Source organism: Oncorhynchus masou, chromosome 32, assembly GCF_036934945.1.
Source record: "Oncorhynchus masou masou isolate Uvic2021 chromosome 32, UVic_Omas_1.1, whole genome shotgun sequence".
In the NCBI taxonomy this organism is placed as follows: domain Eukaryota; kingdom Metazoa; phylum Chordata; class Actinopteri; order Salmoniformes; family Salmonidae; genus Oncorhynchus; species Oncorhynchus masou.
The window spans coordinates 35020622-35043537 of NC_088243.1; the positions used below are offsets into that span (position 1 = coordinate 35020622).

General features: G+C 43.2%; 1 protein-coding gene across 3 annotated transcripts in view; it reads right to left on the bottom strand.

Moving 5' to 3' along the window:
• The window catches only part of LOC135526008 (rho guanine nucleotide exchange factor 10-like), a 104902-nt gene that overhangs the window by 12679 nt on the left and 69307 nt on the right, over positions 1 to 22916 (bottom strand). For all 3 annotated transcript variants that reach the window (XM_064954026.1, XM_064954025.1, XM_064954027.1), the window contains 2 exons: positions 3943 to 4085; positions 1500 to 1674 (listed from right to left, as the gene is read on the bottom strand). In XM_064954026.1, coding sequence (XP_064810098.1) covers positions 1500 to 1674; positions 3943 to 4085 — 318 coding nt within the window. The remainder of the gene's footprint in view (positions 1 to 1499; positions 1675 to 3942; positions 4086 to 22916) is intronic.

Consider the following 22916-nt stretch of genomic DNA (forward strand, 5'->3'; position numbering starts at 1 on the left):
AGTCCGACTGGTCTGTACTCGCCATTTATGACTAAACAGTCTTGCAAAATGTTCCACGAACTGAGCTAACTTGATCTATGACTATCCTACCCCTCTCTGTGTGACCGGATACGAAGACAACTCTACCTACTGATAAGCATGTAGTCTGGCCTACATCTGTAACAGCTTTGAATTAGTTGTAAACTTACACATTTTTAAGGCCCACTGCAGTCAAAAGGATGTTTTCCTGTGTTTTATATCATATTGTACAACAGTTGATGAAACTAACATTGTAAAAGTGTTACTTCCTGGTAGTTGCTGGTTGAAAATACAATCTACACAGGACCTTCTAATCAGCAGGTTTGCAAGGACGGGAGTTTTGGCTTTCCATGGTGACATCGCCATGCAGTAAATTGGTTAATAGACCAATAACCAAGAGAGTTCCAAAACACTCTGCCAATAACAGCTAGTTTTAAATTTTCCCCTCCCCACCCACACCCAGACAGTCCTCTTCTCAAGCAAGATTTTTGCAAGATTGGGGAAACTTGTATGCTACCCACACCCACACCCCAAACAAAACCTAGTAGAGAATGGGATGATGTTGAGTTAAGGAATGTTTGATGGTTCAATAAAGGACCAGAATGAGAGGTTCTCAGGTTTTTTTGTCTACCCCAGGACTCTTTGAAGAGGACCGAAACAACCAACCTGTCACAACACAACCACAGAGGACACACCTGACTGTGATGTCATCTAATTACAGACACGCACTGTGTGAGGCAGCCCTTTGAAACTGCGTTTATCATGACAAAGACCCGCACCATCGGATAAAAGTGGAGGGTATATTTTGGGAAAAAACCCACCAAGTACACGACGACCTGACGACTGACTGTCAAAAGCGATCCACTTCTACTTTGAGAGGACTACTCTGCCCTGTTCTTGCTGAGAAATAAACAGTTAATTCCCAGGATCCAGTCACTGAGTGACTTGGTTTAGAGGACACACAGAGAGAACAAAGACATGGTTTGTGCAAACAGAGTCGATAAGACCACAGCATTACCCATAAATCACAGTACTGCAGGCTGAGGGTTGGCACAGCAATGTAACTGTATACTGACATCCTAAAGGTAAGGTTCACCTTTGAATGTGTGGTTAAGCTGTGGAGAGTGGCTTTGCTATGTGGAAAGTATGTTCTACTGCACAGGAGGTTGGTGGCACCTTAATTGGGGAGGACAGGCTCATAGTAATGGCTGGAACGCAATGAACGGAATTGAGCTCAAATACATGGTTTCTATGTGTTTGATACCATTCCATTCACGCCATTCCAGCGATTATTATAAGCTGTCCTCCACTCAGCAGCCTCCTGTGTTCTACTGTACTAGAGAAAAGGAGTTTGCAGGACCTATACTATACTAGAGTGTGTCTTGTATCAGCAGCAAAGATGTTCATACCATGTGTTGCATACCATGCCAGAAAGTGCTGTTGTGGCATACAAGTGACAATTGTGACAACGATATCATTACCAGCCAGTATGTTGTGTACAGGCGTAGCGACGTTGATGTCCTGTAGAGGCTCCAGGGTCTCCGTGTGGAACAGTCGGAGGGTGGACCCAGAGCTGAAGGCTATCCAGATACCCACCCCAGCCACCACCATGTGGGATACAACCATGCCTTCCTCCTGGTGGGCCTCCAACTGCCTCTGACGGGGAGAGAGGAAAAAGGGATATTATACTGCACAGCCCAATGGCTCAGTTCTTCAAATGCGTTGTCTGTTTTTAGAGTAGTGGGAGAAAACCCTACTAACTTAGCCACCAATCAGGAAGAATCATGTCTCTTCAACAATCTCACACAGGAAATGCCTTTTACATGGTTGTATTTAGCATGACAGTATATTTACACATCACCGAGTCACTGAGGAGTAGTCTTCATGTACAATACAGCTGTCCAGGTGATTTTAGAGGGTGGAGACAGACAGATCATCTGCATTGTACTGTCTATGCTGTGACAACACACTGAAACACTGACAGTAAGCCTGCTAAGATGCTGAGCCTTGTCCACATCCTAGTAATGGTACACGGTGGCGATAATATTACTGTTACTGACTGTTATGGCTAGGGATTATTTGGAGAAACCATACATAAATAATACAAGCTCAACTACGTTACTCCAATTGACATAATAGTAAACATTAGAGAGGTAGTAATTGTGTTTTGATTTGCATGATTGCTATAGGTAGTGCTGAGCACAATAGCGACATCAGCTTTTACTCGAAATATGAGCTATGAGGAAAGTCCTGTCTGCTTCTCATAGATCCACAATTTGATATAAACTTGCCTGGATTTTATTTCCCTAATTACAATGCCAAATATGACTGAGGGCATTTCAGCTTACCCAATATGGACTACTCTGTGCCTCAGTTCTACTGCTATCAGTCAGAAAGAATATCAATTGTGGATTTAGTTGTTTGTAAGTAATTTGCCTGCAATTTTCTCAGCCTAGTACCCGGGAGGCACAACTGTAAAGCCATCAGCTGAGTGGCAATGGAATCTCCCTCATCCCTTTTAACGAAGGGAAACTCTACTTGGCCAAGGACAGTCTCACAGGCCTCGCAGCAGGGTTCCAGTATTAACAACAAGATCAGGTATTGTGTCACTAAACCTACATACATTTGAACCTCCCAGATGACCCCTCTATCCTCCTCCTCTCCCCCTCCTCTACCAGTCTCTCTCCTTCCTCTTCACCCCAGTCTCTCCCACTTCTTCCTTTTTGCCTGCCGCTCTACCTCCACCCCCCTTTCCCCATGTAGGTGCCAGGGTGTAAGCTTTCGGGGAGAAAGGCAGGTGGTCCTGTAATGAGCCTAATTACACTAACTGGATTATGAGTCACTGTGTGTCAGAGGAGGAGAGGGATGTTGTTATTCCAGGACGGACAGCAGGTGCTTGTGACCCGGACTGTGACTCCAGGACGGACAGAGAACAACACAAAACGCTCCGGGCCTGGAGAGAGGGAGCGAGAGACCCCTCCCAGGTTCCTCTATACCGCTCTAACGCAATTAAGCCAGAGCCAAGCGCAGATGATATCACAGAGATTGGGCCAGAATTAGTAACCTAGAAATGCATAACTAGACGTGACATGCCCTCCAGCCACGTTCTACATTCTAATGTCTAAGGCTCTAATCCAACCACACCTCATCTGGTGGTTTCACAGTTAATAGCAGTGAGCAACATATCCACATCAACAGTAGATAGCACTGTATCTTTAAGAGTAAAGCTACCAGAACCAGCGATGCTCTAGAGAGACTGAGCAGAGCAGATGCATGGTGTGGGACGGTAGAATATCAGAACAGAAATGTGAAGCATGCCCAGAAAATGTGATGAATGCACCAACACCCACATCTATGCAACCGCAGAAGGAAACTCCAATGAGTTATGGACAAAATCATTTCCATTTCAGTTAAACGAACAGATCAAGAGGTCAATCAGGGTTCATCACAATTTTCATCTTCAAATCCTTCATATTTGTGCAACGCCACAACCTCTTAATATATATTTTTTTATAGAGGCCTTGGAATATAATATTTGAATAGTAGATTGGAGCTGCAAGTTGGACCACCCCACTTTGTAGCAGAACTGTAATAAAAGGTGTTCTCTACACCACCATGAGCATGTCCTACATTCCTTTTTCATGAACCTGGGAAGCAGCTAGAATATTGAATTTGTGCTTTCTCTCTCGCACATGAGCCTCAGTATCCTAAACTACACAGAGACACGGGAGACTTGGTCAGGTACAGATAAGAGTTATGAGAAAGGGTGAGATTACGAGATATTAGAGGTAGGAAAAGAAAGACAAGTACCTCCATGACAGTGTGAATGTGTGTGTGACACCCTCCGGGTGACATAAAAGTTATGAGACAGAGAAAGAGGCAGGGAACCATACAGGAAGTGAGATAAAGAGATGGTGTAGTTACCTCCACAGTGTGCGTGTTAGTGCTAATGATGAAGACTTGTCCTCCAGAGGAAGCCCAGACGTGGCCCTCCACAGCTAGCATGGCCTTCACTGGCAGAACCCCAAGCTTCAGCACCTTAGGAGAGTCTGGATTCCACAAGCCATCTGAAACACAAGCATACACATCATACAAATCCCTTACAATACAGTGGCAAATCACTACAAATCTGGAAGAGCACAACAACTGAAGTGGAGCAAATATCACTATGCAAGAATATTAATGTATTTGTTAGATAGGTTTTTTATCAGATTATGCATACATTAGTGACAGAGAACCCCTCATGTCATCTGCATTTATGATCTGCATAATAACACTGGAGAGGCCATTGATGGTTTCACAGGATTCACAATGAATATAGATGTACTGAGAGGCATTAGTCATCTGTAGAGCCAACCCACACCCTTCCTACATACTGCTGTCGGCCTACTGCTATACAGAGCCCAGGACTCCACTGTAAACACCCAACACTGGTTACATTACAAATATAGCTAACACATTTCTCTGCAGGATTCATCTTTCTCAGTTTATAACCCAACTGCAACAGCTCAAGAACACATATTAGTGTAGGCAGGAGTTGTAGGATTAAAACCTTAAGAAAATTCAAGAAGCTTTGAAGTAGTGTAAAATAAGAAGTTCAATTCCTCCAGACACCTAACTACAGGAAATATCAGAGGCTTTACCAATTGTGTTTGTTTAAAGGGAACTCACACAGGCAGCTATTGAAAGGTGCGGTGCCATACAGGGAAGAATGGGGGGGGGGGGGGACTTTGAGGTATAGTAATTACTAAGGAAGTAAGGGGCTCGGATAGATTAAAAACACTGCTTTGTGTTTATTGTAATAATAACCACAGGGTGGGTGTGTGTGTGTGTGTGTGTGTGTGTGTGTGTGTGTGTGTGTGTGTGTGTGTGTGGCGCGATAAAGGAGAGGGATTGAGAGTGAAATTTCAACAAGCTGAAGTGTGCAGGACTAAAACTGTGCATGTGTTTAAACATCATTCTCCATCCCAGCCAGTCTTATGTAACCTGCCTCTCTGTTACAGCGTGTCATCTACAGAGCCAGTTCTTTCCCTTCTACACACTAACATTCTATCATGTCAATGTTACTTCTTAGGAACAGCCAATCAGACCGCAGAGAGTGTGATGTTACAATAGTAGATATACATCTAGAAATACATCTAGATATACATCTCGTGCTGAAAGATAAAAAGGACAACAAATGGATCACAACATAAAACCTGGCACTGATGAGGACACTCCCATTCAGGAATTGTACAAGGAAATATCAGGCTACTTCACCAGATTACATAATATAGCTTGAGATGTTTCATTCCATGTCCTTATTCCCTGACTGGCTGGCAATGGCATGCGGTCTCTGCGGAGCCATTCACACACATAAACAAAGAAGAACTAGCATGGCAGAATGGGGCTGGCTGGGGGTTCAGACAGGGCTGTGCCTACAGCATTGTGACATGATCACGCACAATCACTCAGCCACAGGCAGGCAGGGCATAGCCACAGCACAGCTAAACACATGGAATTCAACTTGTGGTGCTCTGGCGATACGGATAGTGACACACACACACACTCACAAGTTTGGGGTCCCTTAGAAATGTCCTTGTTTTTGAAAGAAAATCTATTTTTTTGTCCATTAAAATAACATCAAATTGATCAGAAATACAGTGTAGATATTGTTAATTATGTAAATGACTATTGTTTATTTATTTTTTATTTCACCTTTATTTAACCAGATAGGCTAGTTGAGAACAAGTTCTCATTTACAACTGCGACCTGGCCAAGATAAAGCATAGCAGTGTGAACAGACAACAACACATAGTTACACATGGAGTAAACAATAAACAAGTCAATAACACAGTAGAAAAAAAGAGCCTATATACATTGTGTGCAAAAGGCATGACGAGGTAGGCAAATAATTACAATTTAGCAGATTAACACTTGAGTGATAAATGATCAGATGGTCATGTGCAGGTAGAGATACTGGTGTGCAAAAGAGCAGAAAAGTAAATAAATATAAACAGTATGGGGATGAGGTAGGTAAATGGGTGGGCTATTTACCGATAGACTATATACAGCTGCAGCAATCGGTTAGCTGCTCAGATAGCAGATGTTTGAAGTTGGTGAGGGAGATAAGTCTCCAACTTCAGCGATTGTTGCAATTCGTTCCAGTCACAGGCAGCAGAGAACTGGAAGGAAAGGCAGCCAAATGAGGTGTTGGCTTTAGGGATGATCAGTGAGATACACCTGCTGGAGCGCGTGCTACTGGAGGGTGTTGCCATCATGACAAGTGAACTGAGATAAGGCGGAGCTTTACCTAGCATAGACTTGTAGATGACCTGGAGCCAGTGGGTCTGGCGACGAATATGTAGCGAGGGCCAGCTGACGAGCATACAGGTTGCAGTGGTGGGTGGTATAAGGTGCTTTAATAACAAAACGGATGGCACTGTGATAAACTGCATCCAGTTTGCTGAGTAGAGTGTTGGAGGCTATTTTGTAAATGACATCGCCGAAGTCGAGGATCGGTAGGATAGTCAGTTTTACTAGGGTAAGTTCGGCGGCGTGAGTGAAGGAGGCTTTGTTGTTGAGTTTAAGAGCAGTTGGAGGCCACGGAAGGAGTGTTGTATGGCCTTGAAGCTCGTTTAGAGGTTAGTTAGCACAGTGTCCAAGGAAGGGCCAGAAGTATACAGAATGGTGTCGTCTGCGTAGAGGTGGATCAGGGAATCGCCCGCAGCAAGAGCAACATCATTGATATATATACAGAGAAAAGAGTCGGCCTGAGAAATGAACCCTGTGGCACCCCCATAGGCACTGCCAGAGGACCGGACAACATGCCCTCCGATTTGACACACTGAACTCTGTCTGCAAAGTAGTTTGTGAACCAGGCAAGGCATTCATTAGAAAAACCGAGGCTACTGAGTCTGCCGATAAGAATATGGTGATTGACAGAGTCAAAAGCCTTGGCCAGGTCGATGAAGCTGGCTGCACAGTACTGTCTTTTATCGATGGCGGTTATGATATCGTTTAGGACCTTGAACGTGGCTGAGGTGCACCCGTGACCGGCTCGGAAACCAGATTGCACAGCGGAGAAGGTACGGTGGGATTCGAGATTGTCAAGTGATCTTGTTGACTTGGCTTTCGAAGACCTTAGAGAGGCAGGGCAGGATGGACATAGGTCTGTAACAGTTTGGGTCCAGGGTGTCTCCCCCTTTGAAGAGGAGGATGACCGCGGCAGCTTACCAATCCTTGGGGATCTCAGATGATATGAAAGAGAGGTTGAACAGGCTGGTAATAGGGGTTGCGACAATGGCAGCGGATAGTTTCAGAAATAGAGGGTCCAGATTGTCAAGCCCAGCTGATTTGTACGTGTCCAGGTTTTGCAGCTCTTTCAGAACATCTGCTATCTGGATTTGGAGAAGCTGGGAAGGCTTGGGCGAGGTTGGAGTAGCCAGGAGGAAGGCATGGCCAGCCGTTGAGAAATGCTTGTTGAAGTTTTCCATTATCATGGATTTATCGGTGGTGACCGTGTTACCTAGCCTCAGTGCAGTGGGAGGAGGTGCTCTTGTTCTCCATGGACTTTACAGTGTCCCAGAACGTTTTGGAGTTAGAGCTACAGGATGCAAATTTCTGCTTGAAAAAGCTGGCCTTTGCTTTCCTGACTGACTGCGTGTATTGTTTCCTGACTTCCCTGAACAGTTGCATATCGCGGGGGCTATTCGATGCTATTGCAATCTGCCACAGGATGTTTTTGTGCTGGTCGAGGGCAGTCAGGTCTGGAGTGAACCAAGGGCTATATATGTTCTTAGTTCTGCTTTTTTTGAGCGGAGCATGCTTATCTAAGATGGTGAGGAAGTTACTTTTAAAGAATGGCCAGGCATCCTCGACTGACGGGATGAGGTCAATATCCTTCCAGGATACCCGGGCCAGGTCGATTAGAAAGGCCTGCGCGCAGAAGTGTTTTAGGGAGCGTTTGACAGTGATGAGGGGTGGTCGTTTGACCGCGGACCCGTAGCGGATACAGGCAATGAGGCAGTGATCGCTGAGATCCTGATTGAAGACAGCAGAGGTGTATTTGGAGGGCCAGTTGGTCAGGATAACATCTATGAGGGTGCCCTTGTTTACAGATTTAGGGTTGTCCCTGGTGGGTTCCTTGATGATTTGTGTGAGATTGAGGGCATCTAGCTTAGATTGTAGGACTGCCGGGGTGTTAAGCATATCCCAGTTTAGGTCACCTAACAGAACAAACTCTGAAGCTAGGTGGGGGGTCGATCAACTCACAAATGGTGTCCAGGGCACAGCTGGGAGCTGAGGGGGGTTGGTAGCTGGCGGCAACAGTGAGAGACTTATTTCTGGAGAGATTAATTATTAAAATTAGAAGTTTGAACTGTTTGGGTATGGACCTGGAAAATATGACATTACTTTGCAGGCTCTCTCTGCAGTACACTGCAACTCCTCCCCCTTTGGCAGTTCTATCTTGACGGAAAATGTTATAGTTGGGTATGGAAATCTCAGAATTTTTGGTGGCCTTCCTAAGCCTGAATTCAGACACGGCAAGGACATCAGGGTTGGCAGAGTGTGCTAAAGCAGTGAGTAAAACAAACTTAGGGAGGGAGGAGGCTTCTGATGTTGACATGCATGAAACCAAGGCTTTTTCGATCACAGAAGTCAACAAATGAGGGTGCCTGGGGACATGCAGGGCCTGGGTTTACCTCCACACCACCTGAGGTACAGACGAGGAGTAGGATGAGGGTACGGCTAAAGACTGTCAAAACTGGTGGTCTAGAGCATTGGGGACAAAGAATAAAAGGAGCAGATTTTGGGGGTGGAAGAATATATTCAGGGCATAATGCGCAGACAGGGGTATGGTGGGGTGCGGGTACATTGGAGGTAAGCCAGTGGAGGTAAGAGAGGTTGTCTCTCTGGACATGCTGGTTGTAATGGGTGAGGTCACCACATGTGTGGGAGGTGGGACAAAGGAGGTATCAGAGGTATGAAGAGTGGAACTAGGGGCTCCATTGTAAACTAAAACAATGATAACTAACCTGAACAACAGTATACAAGGCATATTGACATTTGAGAGAAACATACAGCAAGGCATAAAGTAATCGCAGGTGTTGATTAGGAGAGCTTGCTAAAAACAACAGGTGAGACAACAACAGCTAATCAGCTAACACAACAGCAGCAGGTAAAATGGCGATGACTAGGCAGAGAGGGTCAGATTAACTACACACAGAGCCTGAGTTCGTGGCTGGGGCCGACAGATAAAAAAACAGAATGGACTACCGTGATTAATGGACAGTCCAGCAGGCATCAGCTATGTAGCCAAGTGATCATAGTGTCCAGGGGGCAGCAGTAGATGGAACAGGGAAGCCGCCACTACGCTAGCACGTGGGCGACACGGCGTTTAAAGTTAGTAGCCCGGGGCTAGTAGGAGCGTCTGCTCCGACGGAGGCCGGTTGAAGGCACAGCGAATGGCGTATTCATCGGCAGACCAGTCGTGGTGGTGCGGTGGGGAGCCGTGTCGACAGAGAATACAAGCCAGATGGCGAAAGAGGTATTGTAGTAATTTAGTTTGCTAGACGGGAGATGCACCTGGCTCACGGCTAACTGGTGCTACCTTCGTGGCAGTGGCGTTAGCCACTATAGCCAAACGGTAGCAGCGGTGATCCGGTGCCAAGGTCCAGAGTTTACAGCAAGGATCTGATGGAGTATTGGGCTCCAGCCGTGTATGAGTGGGGTCCGGGTGAACAGCTGAGTATGCCGGGAGGTGGGCCTCAGGGATAGCTTCGGTACTGGGTGCCACAGTGAGTGCAAGCTAGCTGTGAAGATCAGAAGTAGTGGTCCAGGGATTACGGCAGGAATCCGGCGTTGTTGTGGAGAGACAGTCCAATACTGGTAGACTAGCGAGTATCATCCAGGCTAAAAACAGGGCTGGTGTCTGTGCAGAAGGTAAAAGCCGCTAGCAGTGGCTAACAATGACTAAATAGCTTGTAGCTAATTAGCTGGTTAGCTTCTGGAGGTTCTTGAATGTGTTCTAAAATTGAAAATAATATCAATAGGGTGAGGCAGGTTACCAGAAGGTATAATCGAATTAAAAATCGAGAAGAGATTGAAAATAAATTGAAATATATATACAAAAAATACAAAAGTACACGAGAGGACAAACAAACACGTCTTCATTGTTGCTGGAAATGGAAGATTTTTAAATGGAATATCTACATAGGCATACAGAGGCCCGTGATCAGCAACCATCACTCCTGTGTTCCAATGAATTGTTGTGTTAGCTAATCCAACTTTAGCATTTTGAAAGGATAATTGATCATTAGAAAACACTTTTGCAATTGTGTTAGCACAGCTGAAAACTGTTACTGATTAAAGAAGCATTAAAACTGGCCTTCTTTAGACTAGTTGAGTATCTGGAGCATCAGCATTTGTCGGTTCGATTACAGGTTCAAAATGGCCAGAAACAAATACCTTTCTTCTGAAACTCGTCAGTCTATACTTCTTCTGAGAAATGAAGGCTATTCTATGTGAGAAATGGCCAAGAAACAGAAGATCTCGTGCAACGTTACGTACTACTCCCTTCACAGAACAGAGCAAACTGGCTCTAACCAGAATAGAAAGAGGAGGGGGAGGCCCTGTTGCACAACTGAGCAAGAGGACAAGTACATTAGTGTCTAGTTTGAGAAACAGATGCCTCAAGTCCTCAACTGGAAGCTTCATTAAATAGTACCTGCAAAACACCAGTTTCAACGTCAACAGTGAAAAGGCGACTCCGGGATGCTGGCCTTCTAGGCAGAGTTGCAAAGAAAAAGCCATATCTCAAACTGACCAATAAAAAGAAAAGATTAAGATGGCCAAAAGAACACAGACACTGGACAGAGGAACTCTGCCTAGAAGGTCAAAAACAAGGGCATTTGTAGTGACGGCAAACTTTTGAACAGTAGTGTATATATAAAAGTCTGCAGCACTGCAACTCTAGAATGCAGTGCCATATTGCTGTATTAGTATTTGTTACCTAATCATGTAGCGTTATTTAATGTGTGTGAATGGATGTCGTTTCATAACTGAAATTAGTTTTATATTTAGGCTTATATGGAGGCGTTTATTTCTTGTGGTTCCTTCTCTACCATAGTTCCTTTTAAAATGTAAATGGGACTATAATATAAATGCTAATAGCGTCTGTGAGCCCACGCAATGTGGCAAAGCACTGGAAGAGCTTTAGCTAGGACGCAGATGCACAAATATTACCACTGAAGCTAGGATGACTCATCATTTGAAGTTCAAGCTTGAGCTGACACTTTTCTGTCACTCATGTAGAAGAACAAGTATGCAAATGAAACCACTTTAAATTGTCATTCATAACTACCATGTATCTCCATCTCTTCTCTCAGTGAAAACATTGAGGGAGCCAAAGGATAGCGTGGAGAACTCCTGACATTTGACAGGGCTGTCAACAACTCAGCTTTCCATTCAGTCAAAGCAAAGGGAACATTCACAAAGTACCCTGACAAGTCCATTGAATTGAATAATCATCTGCTGCATGGAGAACAAAGGAACCATCATCTGATGTTTATAGGAAAGAAATATAAATGGAAACAGTGACATTCTGTTCAACAGAGATAGAACCAAAATGGGCATTATTTCAGCATTGCAACATTCCCTTCCAGGCTTTACTGAGCTGGTTGAGGATCAAGTTAATACCTTCCCTTCTTACTTTCCCTCCAGCAGATACCAGTATATCCTCTATCCCCCTCTCATACAACACAAAGTGCCCTGTTGGAGGGAAGGCAGCTTTACTCAACCTGGATTGGGATCAGGGATTTACCACGTTTCCTTCACACCACCTCTGGATATGTAACAAAATATTATTTGGGAATGCAGTTGGAAGAACTGAACCCCAGTTGCTGACTGGATTTAGTTTTTCTATTGATTGGCAGGGTAGCCTTTTCACCTTGGTACACCGAGCAAAATAAGTAGCTGACCGAAGCATCCCTGACCCTCAGAGCTGGAAATTAGATAAAAGGTTAAGTCAGAGGCTAGTGGACTAAACTCAACTCCATGATAAACATCTCAATGGAGATAAGTTGCGAGGAGTATTGGCAGAGTATACCTCCAACTACAATGCATTCTGAAATAATTCAGACCCCTTGACTTTTCCCACTAAGTTACAGCCTAATTTTAAAATGGATTCAATTGATTGTCCACAATCAATCTACACACAATACCCCATAATGACAAAGCAAAAAAAATATATATATTTTTTTAATGTATGCACATTTACATAAAACAAAGGAATTACAAGTATTCAGACCCTTTACTCAGTACTTTGTTGAAGTTCCTTTGGCAGCGATTACAGCCTTGAATCTTCTTGGGTATGACACTGCAAACTTGGCAGAGCTGTATTTGGGGAGTTTCTCCTATTCTTCTCTGCAAATTCTCTCAAGCTCCATCAGGTTGGACGGGGAGGGTTGCTGCACAGCTAATTTCAGGTCTCTCCAGCGATGTTTGATCGGGTTCAAGTCCGGACTCCTGCTGGGCCACTCAAGGACATTCAGAGACTTGTCCAGAAGCAACTCCTATGTTGTATTGGCTGTGGGCTTAGGCTCATTGTCCTGTTGGAAGGTGAACCTTCCAGTCGGAGGTCCTGAGTGCTCTTGAGCAGGTTTTCATCAAGGATCTCGCTATGCTCCGTTCATCTTTCCCTCGATCCTGACTCGTCTCCCAGTCCCTGCCGCTGAAAAACATCCCGACAGCATAATGCTGCCACCATGCTTCACTGTAGGGATGGTGCCAGGTTTCCTCCAGATGTGACTCTTGGCATTTCGGCAAGAGAGTTCAATCTTGGTTTCATCAGACCAGATAAATCTTGTTTCTCATGGTCTGAGAGTCCATAAAGGCCTGATTGGTGGAGTGCTGCAGAGATGCTTGTCCTTCTGGAAGGTTCTCCCATCTCCACAGAGGAACTCTGGAGCTCTGTCAGAGTGACCATCGGTTTCTTGGTCACCTCCCTAACCAAGGACCTTCTCCCCCAATTGCTCAATTTGGATGGGCTGCCAGCTATAGGAAGAGTCTTGGTGGTTCCAAACTTCTTCCATTTAAGAATGGAGGAGGCCACTGTGAAAGATTAAGATGGGCAAAAGAACAGACACTGGACAGAGGAACTCTGCCTAGAAGGCCAGCCTCCAGGAGTCGCCTCTTCACCGTTGAGACTGGTGTTTTGTGGGTACTATTTAATGAAGCTGCCAGTTGAGGACTTGTGAGGCATCTGTTTCTCAAACTAGACACTATAATGTACTTGTCCTCTTCCTCAGTTGTGCACTGTTCTGTGAAGGGAGTAGTACACCAGTATTGTACGAGATCTTCAGTTTCATGGCAATTTCTCACATGGAATAGCCTTCATTTCTCAGATAAGAATAGACTGATGAGTTTCAGAAGAAAGTTATTTGTTTCTGGCCATTTTGAACCTGTAATCGAACCCCAAAATGCTTATGCTCCAGATACTCAACTAGTCTAAAGAAGGCCAGTTTTGTTGCTTCTATAAATCAGAACAGTTTTCAGCTGTGCTAACATAATTGCAAAAGGGTTTTCTAATGATAAATTAGCCTTTTAAAATGATAAACTTGGATTAGCTAACACAATGTGCCATTGGAACACAGAAGTGATGGTTGCTGATAATGGATCTCTGTACGCCTATGTAGATAGTCCATTTAAAAAGAATCTGCCGTTTCCAGCTACAATAGTCATTTACAACATGAACAATGTCTACATTGTATTTCTGATCAATGCTATTTTAAAAATGGACAAAAAAGATTAGCTTATCTTTCAAAAACAAGGACATTTCTAAGTGACCCCAAACTTTTGACCAGTAGTGTATATACAGCAGATTTTAGTTTAGTCCGTTAGTCAGGGGCTAACGGGGCCAACCAGGGCCACAGAGAACGAGTGTCATGCAGAGTGGGCACCAACACCAACAGACAGATCTGCAAGGCACATAGAAATCTCCGTCATGGAAAAAGACCTCAAGGACTTTCTTAGAGAGCCCAAGCTACAGTTCTGAGTCATGATAAGACTCAGCAAGCTGCATGTCATGCAGTTGCAGATGGTGTAATTAATGTCTGGCTGAGATAAACATAGGAAGCCCTTGACAATGGTAGTGTCTCACCACGCTGTCTTAATGTGCTCATGTTGCTGTCACTAAACTCACTATAATCATTCAACAACAACAAGCAAAGTGATTTCATACGGTGAGAGAGAAAAATACATTCAGACAAAGATACAAGTACAGGCAGATAGAGGAGAGCTAGCACTTTGTCTCTGACAGTATGCTAGCGCTGCAGGATATTAAATGGGTCAGCGTTAGCTAGCAGATTAGTGACTTCTCCCAGGCAACCAGGCCAGGCTCCATGGAGACAGACCGCTGTGAGACCTAGTACAGCCAGCAAGCCACAGAGAGAGAGAGAGAGAGAAGCCACAGAGAGAGAGAGAGAGAGAGAGAGAGAGAGAGACCTTGGTCCCTGGAGCAGAGTTAATTCATAATGGTGATTCACCCTGTATGCCACAGGGACCAGGTCAACACACACCTAACAACTTCTCTGTGAGTCTGCAACCCAGCATCACCCAATTTCATCTCAACTGTCTAGTTGGGAAAAGGTCAGGTCTTCCTCCAAGAGAGGCTGAATCGGTTGGGAAAAGGTCAGGTCTTCCTCCAAAAGAGGCTGAATCGGTTCCTCTATTCATGTTTCTTGGTTGGACTGAATGCACAGTAGCAACAACAGCTTACCTTTCTCCTTGGTCATATCTGACCTGGCACATAATTTTAAATATAAATATGCAGTCATGCGTAAATACATTAAGCATGGGTGGTCCAAGGAGTCAAACCCACTATCCTGGTGCAGCGCCATGCTCTACCAACTGAGCTACAGAGCTAAATAAAACACAGAACACCTACCTGGATTTAAAACAAAACCTTTTTCATTTAAATAAATTAGTATTTTCGGTTTTGTTAAGCTAATGTAGCTAGTACCATGGCTGTATACCTATTTCAATTCAACTTAAAAACAAACCGTTACCACTAGAACCGCCATAGGCCAGCAGCCACTGACGTTTGATTTTGTAAATAAAATCTGCCCAAAAGATAAGCTGTCCTGCTCCTTCACTGACTTTTCCTAAACATTTGTATTTTACACTGCTAATTTTTCTGAATTTTGAAATTACAAACAGAAAAGTATTTAAAGGAGTTAGCCTTTTTACTTGTAGGACGTTGGTACCGAGCCAGCTGCTAATGCATCTCTCTCTCCTCACTGAATGACAAATGGATGATAATTGTGCACCTTACTTCACAATTGAATTAGGCCAAATTGAATGATAAAGAGGTTGAAGAGGTTGATTTTATTTAGAAAAAAAAGTGTAATGATGAGTTTGTGTTATTCCTATTAAATCAGCAGCAAATCATTTGACCGTGTGCCTTAAAAATAAGCTGTCATTAGTTTTTTTTTTACTACAACTCTATTACTCGGGCTGTTACAGTTACCGTATTTACCACCCCCCTGGAAGTCACGAGTCATGACAGCATTCAAATTTCATGTGACCGTTTAGTAACGGTAACGAGGCTTCTCCAAGCTCTGATGCTGCTGATGGTCATTAGTAGCCTACCAAACTTACTAACTACCTGGTACTCAGCACTCTATTTTCCCTCTAAAATCACTGACATCAATGCAAATGTAATCAAAAACCTAAAACACTTCATGAGAGCCCATGAGCTCATGTGGCGCAACATTTCTATAGGTTATGCAATTGTGTACTAAACCAGAGTGATGGCCTCTTAAAAATAAGCTTTCTATAGGCTTGGCCTACTATATTTATTTCTCAACCTTTCTAATATTAAACACATTACTTCTCTTTAAAAACAGGAATAGGCTTCCCGGGTGGCGCAGTGGTCTAGGGCACTACATCACAGTGCTAGCTGTGACACCTAGAGAGACTGGGTTCGTGCCCGGGCTCTGTCGCAGCCGGCCGCGACCGGGAGGTCCATGGGGCGATGCACAATTGGCATAGCGTCGTCCGGGTTAGGGAGGGTAGGGATATCCTTGTCTCTTCGCGCACTAGCGACTCCTGTGGCGGGCCGGGCACAGTGCACGCTAACCAGGTCGCCAGGTGCATGGTGTTTCCTCCGACACATTGGTGCGGCTGGCTTTCGGGTTGGATGCGCGCTGTGTTAAGAAGCAGTGCGGCTTGGTTGGGTTGTGTATCGGAGGACGCATGGCTTTCGACCTTCCCCTCTCCCGAGTCCGTATGGGAGTTGCAGCAATGAGACAAGACTAACTACTACCAATTGGATTTATAAAAAAGGAATATAGCCTATCTGGCTGGCATGAAAAAAAGCAATCTCCTTTCGCTATTTAAGTGCATAGATGACATGTATTTATTTGTCACTGCCCCCATTTTGAATATTTATTTCTTGCACAGAATAGAATAGATCAACTTATGTACTATTCTATTCTGTGCAAGAAATAAATATTCAAAATGGGGGCAGTGACAAATAGTAGTTTGAAATAGACTAGCCTAGTGCTTTTGGGGTTCGTTAGACCTACTCATCTTGTTGGCTGAAAAAAATATCTTCAATATGCACCTCGGAATTGGATAAAGACGTTCGCAGTTGCGTTCCCAATGTGTCTGTCTTCACTTGTAGCCTGTGAGAAAGACCGGATCATGTGACAGAGCCATGTGAGTGAGAGGTGCTTCAGCACGTAGCAAGGAGAAGGGAATCATAATTATTATATTCAGCTCAAGGGCACAACGGCCACAAAAGGCATACTAAAGTTACATAAAATAACTCTAAATTAAACATATAGGAGTACCTGTTTCTTTGCTAACCGCTCAACACAGAATAGCCGCACGTGGGCACACCCTCAAATCGATAGGAGAAAATATATTTTCTATTTTATTCAGCTATGTTTGATTGTATTCTTCGTACTATAAAATAATGGGACAGAATTCTAAGCAAATATTGCCTGCTAAATGAACTAGTGTAACCCACAGCCATATGGCATAGACAGATAAAGGGCCGATAAAGGATAATGCAGAGTATGCTATTCTGTTCTTCTGATAGACATTTTCTTCATGTCATGTTTCTTTAGACCCGTCTAAATTATATAATGTATTTATTGTGATGGTGTAGGCCCAATGGTTGCCAAACTTTTTAATAGTAGTCCCGTGCCCTTTCAAACACCTCCAGCTGCATACCCCCTCTAGCACCAGGGTCAGCGCACTCTCAAATGTTTTTTTGCCATTATTGTAAGCCTGCGACACACACACACTACACGATACATTTCTTACAACATAAGAAAGAGTGTGAGTTCGTCACTTCCCACTTGACAGGTTGTGACAAAGAGCTCTTACAGGACCAGGGCACAAATAATACTCAGTAATTTTGCTTTTTATTTAGCCATCTTACATATAAAACTTTATTTGTTCAGCAAACATTGTGAATAACTCACCTCACGTTAATGAGAAGGGTCTGCTTAGAAGTATGCACATAACTCTGCAATGTTGGGTTGTAATTAAATCATTTTCCACACAGACTGCCTGTATTTAGTTCTCATGCTAGTGAGGGCCGAGAATCCACTCTCACATACAGTTGAAGTCAGAAGTTTAGATACGCTTAGGTTGGAGTCATTAATACTAATGTTTCAACCACTCCACAAATTTCTTGTTAACAAACTCGTTTTGGCAAGTTAGTTACGACATCTACTTTGTGCATGACACAAGCCATTTTTCTAACAACTGTTTACAGATGATTTCACTTATAATTCACAGTATCACAATTCCAGTGGGTCAGAAGTTTACATACACTAAGTTGACTGTGCCTTTAAACAGCTTGGAAAATTCCAGAAAATGATGTCATGGCTTTAGAAGCTTCTGATAGGCTGATAGACATTTGAGTCAATTGGAGGTGTACCTGTGGATGTATTTCAAGGCCTACCTTCAAACTCAGTGCCTCTTCGCTTGACATCATGGGAAAATTTAAAGAAATCAGCCAAGACCTCAGGCAAGAATTGGAGACCTCCACAAGTCTGGTTCATCCTTGGGAGCAATTTCCAAAGGCCTGAAGGTACCACGTTTGTCTGTACAAAAATATAACTATTTGGCTATAATGACCATCGTTATGTTCAAAGGAAAAAGGGGGAGGCTTGCAAGCCGAAGAATACCATCCCAACCATGAAGCAATGGGCTGGCAGCATCATGTTGTGAGGGTGCTTTGCTGCAGCACTTCACAAAAGAGATGGCATCATGAGGTAGGAAAGTTATGTGGATATATTGAAGCAACATCAAGACATCAGTCAGGAAGTTAAAGCTTGGTCGCAAATGGGTCTTCAAAATGGACAATGACCCCAAGCATTCTTCCAAAGTTGTGGCAAAATGGCTTAAAGACAACCAAGTCAAGGTATTGGAGTGTCCATCACAAAGCCCGGACCTCAATCCTATTGAAGATTTGTGGGCAGAACTGAAAAAGTGTGTGAGAGCAAGGAGGCCTACAAACTTGACTAAGTTATATCAGCTCTGTCAGGAGGAATGGGCCAACATTCATCCAACTTATTGTGTGAAGTTTGTGGAAGGATACCCGAAACGTTTGACCCAAGTTAAACAATTTACCCACTGGGAATGTGATTCAAGAAATGAAAGCGTTAATAAATAATTCTCTACTATTATTCTGACATTTCACATTCTTAAAATAAAGTGGTGATCCTTCTGACCTAAGACAGGGAATTTTCACTAAGATTAAAATGTCCGGAATTGTGAAAAACTGAGTTTAAATGTACTTGGCTAAGGTGTATGTAAATCTCCGACTTCAACTGTAGGTACGTGGTTGCAAAGATCATCAGTGTCTTAACAGCACAGTTTGCCAAGGCAGGATACTCTGTGCGCAGCCCAATCCAGAATTCTGAAAGTGGCTTCTGATTAAATTTTCACAGAACCGCTTGTTGCCCTTTCGATGAGGCTCTCTTGTTCAGATATCGGTAAGTGGACTGAAGGCAGGGCATGAAAGGGATAACGAATCCAGTTGTTTGTGTCACCCGTTTCGGGAAAGTACCTGCATAATTGCGCACCCAACTCACTCAGGTGCTTCGCAATATCACATTTGACATTGTTCGTAAGTTGAGTTCATTTGCACACAAAAAAATCATACAATGATGCAGACAGAGAAGAGCACCAACTTCTTAATCATAGCTTAATTTGTCCTCAATTTTGTCCCGCACATAGAATATAGTTGCGGAGAGTCCCTGTAATCCTAGATTCAGATCATTCAGGCGAGAAGAAACATCATCCAGATAGGCCAGTCGTGTGAGAATCTCGTCATTATGCAAGCGGTCAGACAAGTGAAAATGGTCAGTAAAGAAAACATGAAGCTCGTCTCTCAATTAAAAAAAAAAAGTCAATACTTTGCCCCTTGATGACCAGCTCACTTCTGTATGTTGTAAATACACAAGAGTTCAGGGGCCTTGCTTTAACAAAGTTAACCATTTTCATTGTAGTGTCCAAAACATCTTTCAAGCGGTCAGGCATTCCCTTGGCAGCAAGAGCCTCTCAATGGATGCTCCAGTGACCCCAAGTGGTGTCAGGAGCAACTGCTTGCACATGCATTACCACTCCACTATGTCTTCTTGCCATGGCTTTTGCACCATCTGTACAGATACCAACACATCTTGACCAAAGTCCATTTGATGTCACAGAGCTAACCAGTACTTTGAAAATATTCTCTCCTGTTGTCCTGGTTTGCAGAAGAGGATGCCTCCCTTAATTGACCCCCCAATAAACATAACGGACATATACCAGAAGCTGTGCCAGACCTGCCAGGTCTGTTGACTCATCAAGCTGTGATGAATTCACTAGCTTTTAAGCGAAGCAATAATTGTTTCAAAACATCTCCTGCCATGTCACTGATGCGTTGTGAAACAATGTTGTTTGATGAAGGCATTGTCTGTCTAGTTTTTTGGGCCTTTTCCCCAGCATTGTCCCAGCCATATCCACTGCAGCAGGAAGAATGAAGTCCTCCACAATAGTATGGGGCTTCCCTGTTCAAGCCACTCACTAGCTCACTATATAAAGACACTTCTAGCCCCTTCTTATTGATGGTATCTGTTGCTTTTATACATGTTTTACTACTCGAAAGTCATCTTAATTCTCACTCAAAAAAACTCCTGTGGCCTATTTTTCAAATTGGCATGTTATGTTTCTAAATGTCTGCGCAAAAGTGAAGGATTCATCGAGTTGTGAGATAGTACTTTTGCACATATAACACACTGGCTGAGGAAAGGCACTAGTCCCGATATACTGTAAGTGTATATCGAAATGTAGTTATCATATTTGGCCTCTTCGATGATCCAATGTCCCTGTCTGTTGTTCGGTGCTTTCCCAGGTAAGGAGCAGTAGATCTTTGGCTGCATCAGATTCACCACTGTCAGTGTCCATGCTAGCTGGGCTAACAACAAATGTAGAATTACTGATGCTAGCATTGGATGTGCTTGTGGAAGCAGAACAACTTGTGTCGTCAACAGGTGCAGGTGTAGTACTGCTGGAAGTAGCAGTACTACCTGTAGAGCTGGTACATGTCTCTATGAACACAAACCTTACTTTTTTTAACCATTCATCAATTTTCCAGCAAATGGAATGAGCAGCAGCTACGTTTGGCTACATACAGACCGTTAGTGGAATTTCCGCAAGAGAGTAACAGTTAATGTGATTGGATGTTAACTATTTGACTAGGCTACCTGTATTTGACATTGTGTTGTTATGTCGCTGAACTAGATGGTTTAATTATATTTTTTGGCAGTGAAATGAGGCAACTCAGGTGAGAGAAAAAAAAAAAACTCACCCAAAAGTATACCCGCCCCCGGTTGGATTTTTTGGGGAATACCTGGTGTTGGCTATATTACATGGATTTATTAGACTTTAAAATGTAGATGTTCGTAAAGGCTGCATCAGTGGCTTGTAGGCTATGCGTGGAAGCCAGGAGATGCTAAATTTATTTATGTTAATTAACGGTCAATTACCGTGAAACCGGCAGTTATTTGCTTGACAATCACCGGCTGACAAAATGTAATGACCGCCCATCCCGGTCTACTGCATTACGAACCGAATGTATCGTAAAGGGAAACTAAAACATGTTACATGTGGCAGTAGGCATTAAGAATCATGCAAAACATATCATTGAGTCTATCAAGCCAAGCAAACGATGCCAACCCACTGAATGAAATAACAAATGGATAGAATTGTGAAAGTTACTTCCAATTAGGCCAAACTGAATGATGAGGGTGAAGAGGTTGATTTAATTTAGAACAACAATAGTGTAATGGTGAGTTTGTGTTGTGCCTATTTATCAGCGTTGGTGCTCAGTTAATAATTTGACCGCGCCTTGCGGATTTATGCCATTCTCTCTTATGTTTTACTTTATAAAAAGAAGCTGTTACAGGACTGTTTTATTTACTGTAATTCTATTACTACTCAAATATATTGTAAAGGAAACAAAAACATGGTGTGTGTTGCAGTAGACCTTAAGAACAATGCAAAAGATATCCTTGACTCTATCCAACTTGATGAGAAGGAAACAAACGATGCCAGCCGGCCCATCGAAACTACACCTAAACTATACCGAAACTAATTTCACACATAAGAGCTAGCCTATTAAATTGACAATAATCTGATGACTGACAACATTAGGCCTATAAGCTGTCAAAATTGTACATGAAGAGATGGGCGCATCTGGTAATTTACAGATGCAAGGAAAGCATCATCAATCCAATCTTCCTGCAGAGTCGCATGGAGGTAAAACATTTCGATTGCTATATAGTATCAGAAGATATCCTGTCATTTCTATTACACTTACCTTTGTCAAATAATGCTCATAACTCAAGAGGTGTAGCTATATTACTAAATGTCACTATTTCTAAGAACATCCGTGTTGTCCATGCACTGAGCACATGACCACTCATGCAGCAGCATTGCTCTGGCTACTAAGCAAAAAGTAACAAACTTAAAATATGCTATTTATTTATGCAATTCATCCTTTAAAATGATCCATGCACTGGTCCTTTTTGTTTAGGAATACAACAAATGACTTCACCTGGTAGGTTATATATACATGTTTTGCACTTCTACTTTGTCAAAAGAAGCTGTAACTAGATTTTAGTTATTACTAATGAAATCTACAAATAAAGTTTATCAAATGGATTACACTAACAATTTTATTGTAAGAGAAACAAAAATAGGCTATAGGCCTCATTTCTGTCTAGGATTTTGCAGAACTGTACAACACATATCCTTGACTATCTAAACAAATAACTATCGTTACATTTCCATGAATATTTCTTCATGCAATTCATTCTTTACAGTACACTGTATGACCAAACGTATGTGGACACCAGCTCGTGGAACATCTCATTCCAGAATGACGGACATTAATATGGAGTAGGTCCCCCCTTTGGTGCGATAACAACCTCCCCTCTTCTGGGAAGGCTTTCCACTACACGTTGGAACATTGCTGAGGTCAGGGGCTGATGTGGGGCAATTAAGACTGGCTCGCAGTCAGCGTTTCAATTCATCCCAAAGGTGTTCGATGGTAATGAGGTCAGGGCCCCATGCAGGCCAGTCAAGTTCTTCCACACCTATCTCGACAAACCATTTCTGTATGGATCTTGCTTTGTGCACAGGGGCATTGTCATGCTGAAACAGGAAATGGCCTTCCCCAAACGGTCCCAGAAATCAAACCCACTATCCTGGCGCAGCGCCATGCTCTACCAACTGAGCTACAGAGCTAAATAAACACAGAACACTTGGGCATAAAACAAAAACGTTTTCATTTAAATATATTTGTATTTTGTGTTTGGTTAAGCTAATTTAGCTAGTACCATGGATGTAAGTAT